General features: G+C 37.4%; 1 protein-coding gene across 1 annotated transcript in view; it reads left to right on the top strand.

Moving 5' to 3' along the window:
* IRAG2 (inositol 1,4,5-triphosphate receptor associated 2) overlaps nucleotides 1-15,834 on the top strand; it is a 118,316-nt gene that overhangs the window by 97,342 nt on the left and 5,140 nt on the right. The window contains exons 33-35 of the mRNA XM_072650555.1: nucleotides 3,393-3,527; nucleotides 8,960-9,107; nucleotides 15,746-15,789. Coding sequence (XP_072506656.1) covers nucleotides 3,393-3,527; nucleotides 8,960-9,107; nucleotides 15,746-15,789 — 327 coding nt within the window. The remainder of the gene's footprint in view (nucleotides 1-3,392; nucleotides 3,528-8,959; nucleotides 9,108-15,745; nucleotides 15,790-15,834) is intronic.

The raw sequence follows: 15,834 nt of genomic DNA, 5'->3' as shown, positions 1-15,834 counted from the left end.
CTGAAAGACTGTAGAAGAGGGTGACCGGGATGGTGAGGGTTCTGGACGCTGTGCCATACAGCATGTCCCTAAACTTAATGAACTAGAAACATTATGTGTCAGAGATTTTATCTTTAAAGGAAAAAAATGATGGCTGTCTTTAGGTATTTGAAGGACTGTGAGATAGAAGAGGATTAGACTTATCTACTTGGTGTTAAGTGCTAAACTAAGAACACTGGGTACAGGTTGTAATCAGGGCAAGTCTTGGCTTGACATAAAGGAAAAAAAATCTGTGACAATTAAAACTCTGAAAGATGGAATAGTTTATTTTGGCAGGTGACAGGCAGGTTGCCCTTCGACTAGGAATCTTCAGGTGATGGCTGGATGACTCTCAAAAAGGAGATTCCTTACAACTCCTTACAAGGAGATTCAAATACAATTCCTAGTGCATATCTATTAAGTAGCCTCTGACATCCTTTTAAGCTCTGTTCACTGGGCCTTGATAACCAAAGAAATGGGGTGAAAGGGAGAAGGTATAGACTGAAAACACAGGGGAGAGTTATGTGAACAAAAGAATAAAAGGCATTTATCAGGCACTGATTATATGCCAAGCACTGTGCCAAGTGCAGAAGCAGACACCATACCTGCCCTCAAGGATCTTACATTCTAACAAGGGGAGAGTATGTATAGAGGGGAGTGGTGGCTAGGGAGGGAGACTTTTGTTTTGGAAGAATTACAGTGATCATGAGTGGAACCATAGAGGGGTAAACTGGTACAAATTAGGAAAAATCCTTGACACTCCTCAGTTCAGCACTTGAAACCCCTTTGCCTCCCCCTTCCCATACTCCCGTACTCTTCCTGACAGAGCCACTATCTCAAACCACAACCTTTGGGTTACATTTGGAACACGGAGAGGAATCTTTGTTTTATGATGTAGCAAATGGTGGGACAGTCCTTAATCTTGCCTGCAGGCTGCCCTACAATGTGTACAATATTCTTTTTCTATGGAAGAAAATGCATAGAAATTTTTTACTGACCTAATTACTAAAGAAGTTTTCTTTAATAAATCTTTGCATTATATAGGGACTGCTATTATGTTTTCATTTCAGTGTATCTTTACCAATAAAAATGGAAAAAATATGAGAGCTAATTTTTGGTAAAGTACATACAAATAAGAGAACGACTTTCTTAGTTCATTCCATATTGCTGCTAACATCTATTTTTAATCCTGCTTGAACAGTTCTTTTAGCTGTAATAGTTGATTTATTATGTTTTGGTGGGATACTTGAAAACTGTGGACCTGTGATTTTATTGATTTAGCGAAAGAATGCCCTCTTCCAATGCAGAGCTGCAATTGCTCTGAAACCTAATGTTTTAGAGAGTGACCTGGGGCATTGAGGGGTTACATGACTGGCCTAGTATTAGGTAGTCAGTAAGTGTCATAGGTGGAACTTGACAGTCAAGGTTCTTTCTGACTCTGAGGTCTGCTCAGACCCTTGTTTTACTGCCCCCCTTGTAACCACCCTGAAATCCAATATATTTTTTCACTCATTTCCTCAAAGCAAAACATATACTATTCTTTTCTTAGGGAGTTTGTCAGGACAAGAAGTTCCTTAAGAATTAGTGCAACCAACAGTTATTTATATACGCATGTCACCTAGGTGGTGCAATAGAGTTCTGGGCCTGGAGTCAGGAAGACTCATTTTCCTGAGTTCAAATGTGACCTCAGACAATGACCAACTGTGACCTGGGCAAGTAACTTACCCCTGTTTTCCTCAGTTTCCTCATCTGTAAAATGAGCTGGAGCAGGAAATGGAAAACCACTAAAGTGTCTTTGCCCACAAAACCCCAAATAAGGTCACGTAGAGTTGGACACAACTGAAATGACTGAAAAAACAACTTCACTTGATCAGGTCCTAGACCATTGACACTAGAAGTAGATGAGAATAAAAGAAAATGAAGGGGCCAAATATGGTCATTGATCAACTGACTAATTCATTTAACATTCAGTTACCAACTTTTTAACATACATCTACTAATCCAAAGCACTATCCTAGGCTCAAATTTGAAAATTTTGTAATATGGCACTATCCAGTTATATTATTCCTTTGCTTCTTCTAGGGCATCATAGTATAATGTCACTTTGAATAAAATAACTAGTATTTTTGTAGCACTTTAAAGTTTGTGAAGAACTTTACATATATCACTCATATAAACCCTTGTTAAACCAAAGTCTTCCTAACCCTGTGTAAAGTATTTAATATGGTCTTGACTTTTGGCCAGAAGATTTGAGACCTTGCTCATCTATTTATTAGCTGTGTAACTTTGGACAAGTCACTTAACCTCTCTGAACCTCAGTTTCCTTTTCTGAAGAATAAGAGAAAGACATGTACTGCCCATATTACAGAATTGCTATGAGAATCAAGTGAGATAATATGTTTAAAGTAGCTTGGTAACCATGTAGCGCAATATAAATATATGTTGCTGTTCTCTCCACCATCTTAATCCCTCATATCTGAACAATAATCCCTTCTATGAAATTCTCAAAAAGTCACACAGCTTTCACTTCAAGATCTCTAATGAGGAGGAACCCACCATGCCCTATGGCCACCCATTCCATTTTTAGATATCTCTAATTGTTAGGATATTCATCAGGTCTAGAAAGCTTGGGAAATTCTATCAGGTCTAAATGCCTGTCTATAATTTCCACACATTGTTTCTAGTACTACCCTCTGGAGCTAGTGAGACCACATCTAATTCCTCTTTTATGCAACAGTGCTGTAGTACTCAGAGATAACTCTCACATCTTTCCTAAATCATCTCTTCAGCTTAAACATTCCCATTTGCTTCAGATAATCCTCATGGCATGTGATCATTAGGTCCTCTACTGTCCTAGTTACCTCCTTTGTATATTCTCCAGTTTAACAATATCCTTCCTAAATGGCAGCACCCAAAACTAAATACAAAACTATTGGTCAGATAAAATCTGTCCCCACTGGAATACAGTTGGGATTGTCACCTTCCCAGTCCTAGACAGAAACCATTCCTGTTGTAATGCAGGCTAAGATAAAATTATATCTTTATATATTACTCTTTATTTATATCATGTTAACCAATATGATATAGTTATAATATAACTTTGTAATATATATACTATTATAATATATTAATTTATTTTAATTATTATTAACATATTATATTATAATAAAGTGAACCAGCACTTTCAGATATTTTTTTAAATAAAATTCTATCTAGCCATACTTCTTCCATCTTGTAATTTTGAAGCTGTTTTTTGGAGCCATGTAAAAAAGTACCTCTAGCACTCTTATATTTCTCATTTTCAAGTTCTTGTTTGTCTGAAATGCAACATTTGTTATCCCCCATACATAACAGTTTATTTTCCTTTTATACAGTCTTTAGTAACTCTCTGTGAAGATGATAACCAAGCCCAGGAAATCATTAAGAAGTTGGAGAAGAGTTTAAAGTTCCTTAACCAGTGCACAACCAGAGTTGCTAACAAGGCAGAGATGCTGGGAGCCATTAATCAGGTAATTCTACATTATGCACTTTGCAAGTGGAATAAATTAAAAGCTTTGGGTTCCCAAGTTGCTAAATTATCCAAATTAATAGTCACTACAATTTGAAACTTTAAGAATTTCTCTGTCCAAATCTATGAGGATTTTTCTTGTCTAAATATATATTGTACTGGATTTGAAGGGCTGATTTTCAGAGGCTAGAGAAGTAATCCTTCTTCCCGCTTGCTATTGTAACACTCAGTAGTAAATGCTTTGTAAGTGAAACGTTCATGTGGTAAACATGTGCACCACCAAAGAGAAAGCACAACCCAGTCTGCTACACATGGATGCAAGCAAGGCTTTTGTAGAAGGATATGGTAACTGACTGAATCTCAGGTCATCAGGGAGTACAGGAAATCTAAAAAGTACCTCAAGTACTTTCAGATTAGGGGCATATTCCTCTCCAGCTGTAGAGTCTCAAGTTACATACACGTAACAACCTAAGAACCAACATTTTTGTGGTTCAGTAGATCCAGCTCGTCTGCTTTTAGGTAGAAGAGGCCTTGCTTCTGATATGAGTAATCAGTGTCTTTTGAGATCTTGAGGCAGTATTGGCTAGGACAGGGTCTCTGGGCTCAGTTTTGGCTATCTGAGAATTCTAGGCCTTTATTATTATATAACAGCCTAGGGCTTAGGTCTGGTAAAGTGTCCTTATCTACTCTACAGCACCAGGGCAATTTGACCCTCCCTTCTGGTTTATGGATGGACATTATCTGTGAGATAGAGAACAACAAAAGAAAACAAAGGAGCTATTAAACATTTGATGAAGTCAGGAAAAGTATCTTTTTAGATTTGCATATATATTTACAGAATGTGGGATATGTAACACAAAAGTATTGAACTTGAAATTTCCTTAAAAAATATTCTTTTTACAGCCACATGGTACACATGTGCTAGTGTTACGCTCAGTATAAGAGCTTTAGTTTACGCCACTGCTTTGTAGCCCTGAAGTTTTCTTTTTTATTTTATGTATATAAAGCTGCAGTTTCTGGGACAGCACATCAGGCAAGCAGAAGTACAAATGGTTTTTCTAAGTTGAAGAGGAGAGTAGATTTAAACAGGATACTACAAATTATCAAGCAGTCAGTGAACAAACATTTATTGCGTACTTACTATGTGCCAGGCATCGTCCTAAGTGCTCGGATCATCCTCATCATCATCATAAAAGGCAGTCCCTGCTCTCAGGAATCTTACTTTCCGGCTTTGTTTCTCACCTAAAGATGATTTCATTCCCCAAGAAAAATAAGAATCTACATTCCATCTAAAAATTCAGATCTATTATTATAAGATTCATGATTCTATTAAAGCCAATGATCCTGTACACTCTCCAGAAGCAAGAAATGCTTATGTTTATATTCATAACGGAAAGAATGGGACTTACAGTTATAAGTACTAAATTACTCTTTATAAAATGTTTACCATGGGATGGGTTAATGCAGTCATAAAAATTGTTGGCCAAATAATCTCCCAAAGCATATATTACATTTCAGTTCAATTGAACAAACATATGTTGAGTGCCTGCTATAAAGGAAGCTGTGGGGGAATATGTAAATACAATTTTTGCCCTCTCTCCTACTTTTGGAAGAAACATAAGACATAGACAAAAATGATTATAATATGTAACAGTATACTATAGCAGGTAGAGTGCTAATCTTGGTATCAGGAAGACCTTATTTTTTTTCTTAATATCTAAATTTTAAAAATTAAATCTTATTTTTTCTAGTCAGTGAAAAATCTTCCTACACTCAAAATCTTCCTCAATTGAGAAAGAAGAACAAAATATTTGTGAGACATATACATATCCACAAGTATTTTATATCTAGTCAAAACAACGCATTAGCTATGTCCAAAAAAAGTCTCAATTTATACCACGCGTCTACCAGAAGATGGCTTGTATGTTTCATCCTGAACCCTCTGGAGTTCTAGTTGGTCATGGCATTGCTCATCATCTTTAAGTCTTTCAAAGTTGCTTGTCTGTGCAATATTATTGTTATTGTATAAGTTGTTCTCCTGGTGCTGCTCACTTCACTCAGTACCAGTTTATACAAGTCTTCTCTGTAACCATTCCCTTTATCATTTCTTATGGCACAATGGTTTTTCTATCACACCATGTACCATAGCATGTCCAGCCATTCCCCAAAGGATGGGAGCAACCTTAATTTCCGATCCTTTGCTGCTACAAAAAGAGCTGCTCTAAATATGTTTGTACAGTCTTAGAGTTTGTTCTGTTTCTCCATTAATCTACCTGTCCTCTCATTTCCTTCTTCCCTTTCCCCTCTTCTAATCTGTTTTCCTGTTGAATGAAACGTGTTTCAATACCAAACTGTGTGTGTATCCTTCCTTTTGACTACTTCAGATAAGAATAAGATTAAATTCCTTAACCTTTTCCCTTTGTTTTTATAGACTTCTCTTGTGTACTCCAATTATGTAAGAAAATTTCCCTGTCCTTACTCTCCCCTTTTCTCTCTTAAGTTATTCCTGTTGTGCTTATATTACAGTCTTCTTTCAAGATCATTAAAAAAAACCCTAACAACCACTCCCAGCCTTTTCTAATTAGATTTCCTCTGTGCTCTTTGATCAGGTTTTGAAGGGACATGTGTCATCTCTCCATAAACAATGTAAACATTTTATCTTTTTTTAGTCACTATGATTGTTTGCTCATATTTACTGTTCTATGTTTCTCTTGACTCCTACGCTTTCACTTTATAGTTTTGACATAGCTGATCTTTTCATCCGGAATGCTTAGAAGTCCTCTATTTCATTGAAAATCATTTTTCCCCCTATAGAATTATACTCAGTTTTTCTGGGTAAGTTATTATTGGTTGTAAATCTATATCCTTTGCCTTTTGGAATATCATATTCTAAGCTCTCTGCTTCTTCATAGTGATGGCTGCTAGACTGTGTTTTATCCTGACTATGGCTCTTCAGTATCTGAATTCTTTCTTTCTCCCTGCTTGCTGTATTTTTTTTCTTTGACCTGGAAGCTCTGGATTTGGTTTATAATGTTCCTGGAAGTTTTCATATGAGGGTTTATTTCAGGAAATGGCTGGTAGATACTCTCTGTTTCTACTTTGCCCTTTTTTAAAAGAGATTTTGTTGTAATGAGATCCATGTTTTAAGGTTTTAAGAGATCTGAGCAGTCTTATGATTTCTTGAAGTATGATGTCTGGGTTTGTTTTTTTTTTTTTTAATCATGGTTTTCAGGTAGTCCAATGATATTAAAATTCTCTCCTCAACATGTTTTCTAGGTTGACTGACTGCCAAATCTAATTGACTCTCCCTCCACATCATTTCTTATAGCTGTCCCTTCTCTGCATTCACATAACCACACATCTAGTTTGGGCTTGTAGTACTTCTCATCAGCTTCCTAACTTAGTTTCTCTGCTTCCAGCCTCTCCTTTTAATTGTTAACAACAAGAACAACAAATCCCAGTAATTCCACATAGCTGCCACAGTAATCTTGCTGAGTCACAAATAGGATCATGTCACTGCCTTGTTCCCAATCAGGTTGAATGCAAACTCAGCCTTGTATTTGAAAACCTCAACAATCTGGTTCCACTCTATCTTTCCACCCTAATTTCACTTTATTCCCCTGGTCTGTATTCCAGACAGAATGGATTTCTGGCTATTCGCTAAACTCTGAATTCTATCTTTGCCTTTGAACAAGCTATTCCCCTGACATGCCCTTTCACCTAATTTCTGCCTCTCAGAATACCCAACTTCAAGATTCTTCCTCTTTTGTAAAGGATCTGATTCTAGATTCTCTGATCTAGTTACTAACTGTCTCTTTCTTTTCCTCTTTCTCTCTCCCTCCCACCTTCCTTCCCTTAAATTACCTTGTATTTAATATATCTTTGTCCATTTTATACCTTTACAGTAGAAGCTAAGTTTCTTGAGGTCAGGGACTTTTAAAAATCTGTGTATCTCCAGTACCTTGCACATAGTAAATTTATAATATGTGTTTGTTGAATTGACTTCAGGTAAATATGGAATAGGAGTAGAGAAGAGACCTGTGATTTACTTGGTAGAGGGAACTTCCTCTGCCACTGTAGTTCAGCACCTTCTCTATAACTTAGTCTTAGGCAGCTGTCCAGAGCCCTGAGAGGTTAAAGGTCACATGATTAGTATTTATCTGAGGAAGGACTTGAACCTGGGTTTTCTGGGTTCCAGAAGGGGTCTCTAGCCACTATGTCATTCTATTTCTGAATATAGAACATATTAATTATAAATATGGAATTCATAACACAGATTTATTTATTTTAGCATTTACTGGAAGAATATAGATATGCAAGATGAAAAATTGCACCCATGGGAAACAGAGGGTCAGTAGAAGGGTAGACTAGGGATGAGTACAGGAGATAACAGTAGGAAGAGACTAGAACTTAGCATAGAAACTGGGTCACAAAAATAGAAGTCAGAAGAACATAGCATGGGAGGAAATAAGTTTACTGGTGGGAAAAGTTTTGTTTCCTTTTTTTTCCTAAGTAGGTAAAATATCATGTAAATATCCAATTGGAACCAAAATTTATTCCCCCCAGTGCTAGACTCTGGATGCTCATTTCTGATAACTCAGACTTAATGACAGAATTCTTCAAAACATAGCAATTCTTAAAGGGGTAAAGAAGCAATTAAGTATTAACCTTGTTTTCTCCTTTTGCTTGACATCCAATAACCTGTTCAACTTTGCAGAAAAGTACTGGAGGGGGAGGGGGAAGAATGACATATAAGTTGAGATTTCAAAGTCTTCCAAACTCTAATTGAAGAACACTGGATATGGAGGCTGAAGACCTGTGTTGGAGTCTGGCTCTTCTATTTACTAGTTGGTTTTTTTGTTTTGTTTTGTTTGTTTATCTTGAGGAAGTGTCTTCAGCTCTAGGATTCAATTCCTTCATCTATAAAATGAAGGGCTTGGATTTGGTGACTTCTAAGGACCTACTTATAATACAGGATATTATACTTCTGCTTATAATACCGGGTAGCCTAAAAGTCTTAAACCAGTTTTAAAACTGCTCCAAGACTTTCAGGCCACCTTATATTTAATAAATTTATTCATGGTTCAGGATCTCAGAAGTGTCTGCAGGCTAAAATTAGAAAACTTGGGTCAAAATCTCCATTCTACGACTTACTAGCCCTGGACAAGGTTCTTAGCTTTAATTTAATTAATGGAGATAATGTGTCCACTGCCTACCTCAGAGATATGAAGAAAGTGTTTAGGAGTCCAAAAATGTTAGTTAAATAGGATCTAATTAGTGATATTTTGTTGTGAATTAAGTTGATATTTATTATAGACTTAAATGAGAAATAAGTAGTTTTGTGGTTTTTTTTCCATTTTGACTTCTTGCATAGTCTCCTCCCCTATTTAACCTCACAAAAAGGAACTATTTTTTTTAAACATTTTTACCCAGGAAAGCCGAGTCAGTAAAGCAGTAGAAGTAATGATTCAGCATGTTGAAAACTTGAAGCGAATGTATGCCAAAGAGCACGCGGAATTAGAAGAGCTAAAACAAGCTCTTCTTCAGAATGAAAGGCCTTTTAGAGCCCTTGAAAATGAAGGTAATCAAAAATATTTTTAAAACTTCCTCACTTATGTTTTTCTAACAGTCTGCATTCATCCTCCTATAATATATTTGAAATAATAATTTATGATGGAGACTTTACTAATAACTCTTGCTTCTGCAGCCATGTTATTTTCACAGTCAAAAGGTGCTTCTATGGGAAAATGGAAGGGATGTCCTACTAGCTTCATCAGAATGGAAGGAAGATATACTGACTATGGAACATTTGGCTAATACTAGTGTTCCTTTAGGATACTTTTGGCCCAGGTTATTATTGCATCTGTTTCCATGCATGTGCTAAGAAATGGGGGGGGGAACCCCAGCATCATGTTGTATGTGATCCTACACCATATGATTCTGTGCTCTCCAGAAAGACATATGACATGCTTAAGCAACAAACTGAAAGGATCTGAAGAGTCAAGGATGGGTGTGGGTGAAATGGGTAGATAGGGCAGGTGTGACAGGGAGATAGCAGTCCTCAGCAAATGCCATATTATAAGATATATATGAAGCTGGCCTCTGATTGTCTTATTGTTTAAAGTAAAAAACAAATGTATAAGGTTACATTGGATAGATTTAAGTGATACTTACCACTGATCAAATTTTAACAGTCTTATTCTCAATAGAATACTACGAATAATCCTGGTAGAATCTCTTGTTTGAATTATCCACTAACTTTTGAAGAAATAGTCTCACACGACAGCCTTGATCTGTAAATATGAATGAAATGCCATAAGAACGTTGGTGTTCAGGGGAGGCGTAAGATAGTAACATTTATTTTATTTTTATTTTCACATCCAAATTTTCTCCCTTCCTTCACTCCCTCCCCCATCCATTGAAAAGAAAGAAACATAATACCCATTATACTCTGAAGTCAGGCAAAACATTTTCACATTACCCATTTTCTAAAAAAAAAAAGCATGAAAAATAAAGAAAAAAAAATCTGCTTCATTCTGCACTTTGAGTTCATCAGTTCCCTAATTGGAGGTGGATAGCATTTTCTATAATGAGTCTTTTGGAGCTGTGGTGAATCATTTTATTGATCAGAGTTACTAAGTCTTTCACAGCTGGCTATGATACAATATTTCTATTATATATGACACCATCTTCCTTGTTTTGATAGCTTGATGTACTGCCATAAGTTCAGTGTATTGACTACTTCCACCTATCCCAGTACTTACCAAAGTCTGCCTAGTATATGGGTTATAGGCTACCACTTTCCAGTGTTCTTTGTGGCCCAAATATTTTGCTGTCCTGTCAGTAAACCATTCATGTTTCTTTTGTTCTTGAGTCAATCCAGCCTATCCCTCATTCCATTTTACCAAGGACTGTACCAACTATTGCTTTGGTTCAGGGGGTGTACCATTTCCTTCAGTATCTATGTTTGCTATAGATTCATGTAGAGCAGAAACTCCACTTTTGCCTGTTTTAGATCTATTTCGAATTTACCATTTCCATTTCATTATGCTAGCCTCTTGTGCTTGTCTAATTCTGTGAGAAGTTGGGGTGCTTATTACCCAGGTCATAATTGGGATTCCAGGCCTTACTATTACTTCATGGCCCAGAGTCAGTTGTTCAGTCTATCAAAGCCCAATGTGCAGCTTAAGAGCTGCTTTTCAAATGAGGTATATTGAACTCCAGATGAAGGGAGTTTCCTAGATCAAAATCCTAAGGGTACATTTCGACTTTGTTGTTTTTGCCATAAACTCCAGTATGCATATTTGTCCTGTACAGTCACTGTAACTCCACCAGGCCACTTTGCATAGACCATAAATCTAGGGCTAACTGTATGGCAGCCTTTGCTTCTTCAAATGCTTTACTATGCTCAAATTCCCAGTCAAATTCTTATTTTTTTCCTAGTAACTTTATATAAGGGTTTCAAAATCTGTCCTAGATGTAGAATGTGGTGCCTCCAATATTCAAATAATCCTATAAATTTTGGGACCTCTTTTTTATTGGTAGGAATAGGAAAATCCTGAATCTTTTGTCAGACTTGCAGGAGAATCTCTTGCAATCCCTTATTCCATTGTATACCCCCAAAATTTTAAGGTATGAGCTGGCCCTTGAATCTTTGCAGGCTTAATTTCCCACACTTTGCTTTTCATATGCTCAATTAAAAGTATCAAACTCTTCTCCACTTCTTTTACATTTTTTTCCCTGTATCATAATATTATCTATGTAGTGGGTAAGCTGTATACCAGATAGCTCTAATTCATCCACATGGTTAGCCAAAATCCTATGACAAATAGTGGGGCTATGCAGATATCCTTGTGGCAAGCATGTAAAAGTATATTATCGGCCCTGCCAAGTGAAAGTAAGTTGGTTCCATTGTTTAGAATCTATTGGGATAGTTAAGAAAGCATTAGCTAAATCAATAGCTGCATACCAAGTCCCATCACATTTTTGGATCCTTTCTGTTACGGTAACTATATCTGAAACAGCAGCACACAAGGAAGCAGTGACCTTATTCAATTGTCTGTAATCCATTGTCATCCTCCCTGCCTCATCTGACTTTCATACTGGCCAGATAGGATTATTCCATCAATTGGTTGTAGGACCTAACACCCCTGCCTCAACATATCCCTTTATAGTACTGGTAATTTCATCTTCTCCACCTGGCACATGATACTGCTTTAAAGTAATCACTTCAGAAGGTTCAGGTGAAGTGATTGGGTCCATTTTTATGTTTCCCACTAAAACTTTACTATTTTCTATCTTTCTTACTACAAATTGGTATCTCCCCTCAGGTAAATTTAGAGTCATACTTCTCAATATATCTATTCCAATGATGTATTCAGGAATGGGTAGTTACCATGGCATATTTTTATCGGTAACTGTCCAATTTTCATTGTTAGTTTAATTTGTTTGGCTGATATTTCAGCCTCTCCCAGTCCTGTGGTGATGATAGGAGTTTCATGTTTAAACTTATCAGGGTTTCCATATATAAGGGAGGCCTCTGCTCCAGTATCTATTAATGCCCTAGTTACAGTATTTGATCCATTTTTCCAATATATGGTCAAATTAATATGGGGCCTGTAATCCTGTCTGTGTATTTCTTTAATCTAAGCTGGGGCTTGGCCCATTTCCTATTCTCCCTGAAGATGCGACAAACTTGGATACAATGGTTCAAGAAGATCTAGAGGGGCAGTTCTTACTTCTCTATTCCATCTGGTATCAAGTCCCTTTTCTCGGTACATTTTTACATAGTTCATTAGTTGGAATACCATCTATGCTTCCCAAATCTACCCCTGTTCTCAATAGAACAGTAAACATATTTTTCTTCTCAGTCTAGTCTGACTTTGAATCTGCTGGCTCTTTACTCTTCTCTCTCCGGGAAATTTATCTTTTCCCCAGTCTCCTAAGTCACTTAACTGTGAAATCTTGGCCAGCACCTCTGAAAGAGGGTGCCCTGTCTCCCCAATTAGTAGAGTCAGAATTAGGTGCTTTTAAGCAGGAGGAGCTGTCTTCACTATTATATTCATATGGGAAACTGCTAAGGGGGTATTATAGTACACATCTGTGTTTCTGATCATTATAGCAGTCTTCATTACCTCCTCCTTAAATTTTCTTATACAGTCCCTAAGTGGGGCAGTTAGGTGCAGTGGATAGAGCACCAGTGCAGGAGTCAGGAGGACCTGAGTTCAAATCTCACCTCAGACACTTGACACTCACTAGCTGTGTGACCTTGGGCAAGTCACTTTAGCCCAATTGCCTCATCCTGGGTCATCTCCAGTCATCCTGATGAATATCTGGTCACTGGATTCAGATGGCTCTGGAGGAGAAGTGAGGCTGGTGACCTGCACAGCCCTCCCTCACTCAAAACAAAGTCAAGTGCAAGTCATGCCATTATTTCTCTGATGGCATGGTCTTCTTCAGCAATGAAGGATGAACACACACACACACACACACATACACACACACACACAAACACACACACACACACAGAGTCCTTAATTGAATTCCAAGGTCTATCTCCACTAGGCCACATAGAGTCAGTAGCACATTGCCTATCACATTCATCGGCTGCTAAAGCTAATAGATTGGTCATGTTGTTAACTCCTTGCATATAGTAATCTCTAAAAGCTTGCTGTACAAGAGGATTCTGACTAATACCTATGAATTTCAAGCCTTGTACACTCTCTGTTGAGACTCCTCTGGGCCGACTCTCATTATCCAAAATATTAATGATTCTCTTATCCTTTGGATGAACCAACTCAATGTATCCGTGAACTCTTGCTGAGTAAAATCCTCAATTATCTCCCTAATCACTGTGTTGCCTTCCTGGTTCTCCTGCTTTTGTCTTAGTATTAGGCATGCTTCTTCCTGAGAAGCATCTTCCTCTAACATTGTTTCATTTTCCACCTCTTACTTTGTTACATTTTCCTCCCATGCACTCTCCTGGCAGTCGCCATGGCAGCTAGGCTCAGCCTGTACAAGGGCTGCATGCATACTCCTTTGGCCAGCTTTTTGCTTCTTCTTCTGAGCTAAATGAACAGATTTTTCTTCTACCACTTGGCACCCTCTAGTTTGCTCTTTTAAAGGAGAGCTAAAATGCTGAGAATTTCCACGCAAACTAGATAACTCTTTTTCCATCTGAATTTTTTCCTTCCTTTCATTCCTTCCTTCAGCAGCTCATCTCTTCTTTTACATATACATATGGGTAACCTGTTAATAAAATCCAGCCTCTCATACACTCTTCTGCCGGTTCTTTCCCTGGTTTTATTGGTATTCCTTACAAACATCTTTCCAAATCTCTAGGTTCTCCCTTCTATAACCTCAGTTCCCAGAGTCTGATGCTTTTAGCCCATTCCCTTGCTAGGGAGGAAGAAGGTAAATTCTCCCATCCTGGGATATCCATTTCTTCCTCTAAAGTCCTTCTGTCTCTAAATAGAGATTTTATACCTTCCAGTCCTGTTCATGATGCCAAATGTATTGCCAAGGCAATATTCACAGCACTGACAATGACTATGAATATGCTGGCATGGTTCTGAATCACAAAATAGAACAGACTATCTATAGAGAAGGCAGAAGAAAAACATTTATTCATCCACCAGAAAGTCAAATCCCAACACCAGAAAACCTAATCCATCATAGCAACAAAGAAGTCAATATACATTATCACTGCAGGGGACATTGCCATTCCCAAGGCTTCCCCATCTTGCTGAGGCCTTCCCACAACAAACACTCACAATCCTAGCTGTCTTCTTGCCTGTGTCCTCCCTCCCTCTCTCTCTCTCTCTCTCTCTCTCTCTCTCTCTCCCTCTCCCTCTCCCTCCCTCCCTCCCTCCCCCTCTCCCCTCTCCTCCCCTCTCCCCTCCTCTCCTTTCCTCTCCTCTCCTCAGACTGCTCTCACTTACTTCCACTTCTGTTCCACCCTACCTGTTTACCTGTTCAGTAAGCTCCTCCTACTGCTTGTGACTTAGGTTTCCATGTGATGTCAGTAGGTCACATGGGCCTATTAATGGATGGGAAAGATCTTCAAATTAAGTAAAAATACATTAATAATTCAAGGTTTTTGAGAGAGCTCCAAAAAAACTCTTACTTGTCTCTGCACCTCTCTTCATCTATTTAAATAATAAATTTTACTGATATCTTTTAACTACCTTCAACCTACTCAGTTACCCATCCTTTGTAGCCACGGAAAACAGTTAAAACCAACTGACACAGTCACAGTAGCTGTCATTATATGCCCTATTCCCAACAATTATATACCCAGAGTTTCCCAAATTTTCAGTGATTAGAGGGAGGTACACTTCTTCATATCTTGGGGCCAACATTTATCATTATAATTACAAAGTGTTCAACTTTATTCTAATTTATTCTAATTCTTTTCTTTTACATTACTTTACTCATTGTGAATGTTGCTTTCCTTTCACTCTTCACTACTGTGTTTCTCTGAATTCTTGTTTATTCTTATGGCATAACAATAGTCCATCATATTCACATTCCACAGTTTCTACAGCCATTCCACAACTGATGAAAACACACTTCAGTTCTAGTTTTTGATGTGAAAGAAAGTGGTCCTACGATTATTCAGAAAGCATCTTTCTTTCTGTCTTTGTCCTCCCTACGGTACATCCCTAACAGTGTTATCAAAAGGTATGAGGTTCAAAGGGTTGAATACTTGTGATTATTTTACAAACAGTTCAATTTATTTTCAAAAATAGTTGACTCAGTTCACAGGTTCACCAACAGCATGCTAAGTTACCTCTCTTCCTGTGCCCCTTCCAACGGACTATTTTGACCTATTTTGACTTTGGTTTTTGTCAATTTGAAATTTGTGAACTGACTCACAGTTACTTTAATTTACATTTCTCTTATTAGTGATTTGGGGTAGTCTTCTATGTAGTATTGATAGTTTGCAAATCTTTTGAAAACTTCATAGCTATCCTTTGATCTTTTGCTTATTAAAAATGGCTATTCAGCTTTCATATTTGTATTAATTTATCAGACTTGTAATAGTGATATTTTCTTATTCTAAATATTTAATTTTATGGTGCAAAAGGTATGGACTTAGTCCTCATTCTTTTCAAAAGAGGTGACATTTGAACCTACTGGAGTTAGTCAAACTTGAAAATCATAACTTTAATATAACTGTATACATAACTTCAGTAACATGTGTGCTTTTCCCTTCAGATGAAACTCAAACTAAAAAGCGTTCAGCATCTCTAAATGCTAAGGTAATTAAAGCTTCATGAAATTTCAAAGAGTTTATGAGATGTATA

Source organism: Notamacropus eugenii, chromosome 3 (assembly GCF_028372415.1).
Source record: "Notamacropus eugenii isolate mMacEug1 chromosome 3, mMacEug1.pri_v2, whole genome shotgun sequence".
Classification (NCBI taxonomy): domain Eukaryota; kingdom Metazoa; phylum Chordata; class Mammalia; order Diprotodontia; family Macropodidae; genus Notamacropus; species Notamacropus eugenii.
Note: the sequence above shows the minus strand (reverse complement) of the source record. Positions and strands in the feature narration are given on the sequence as shown.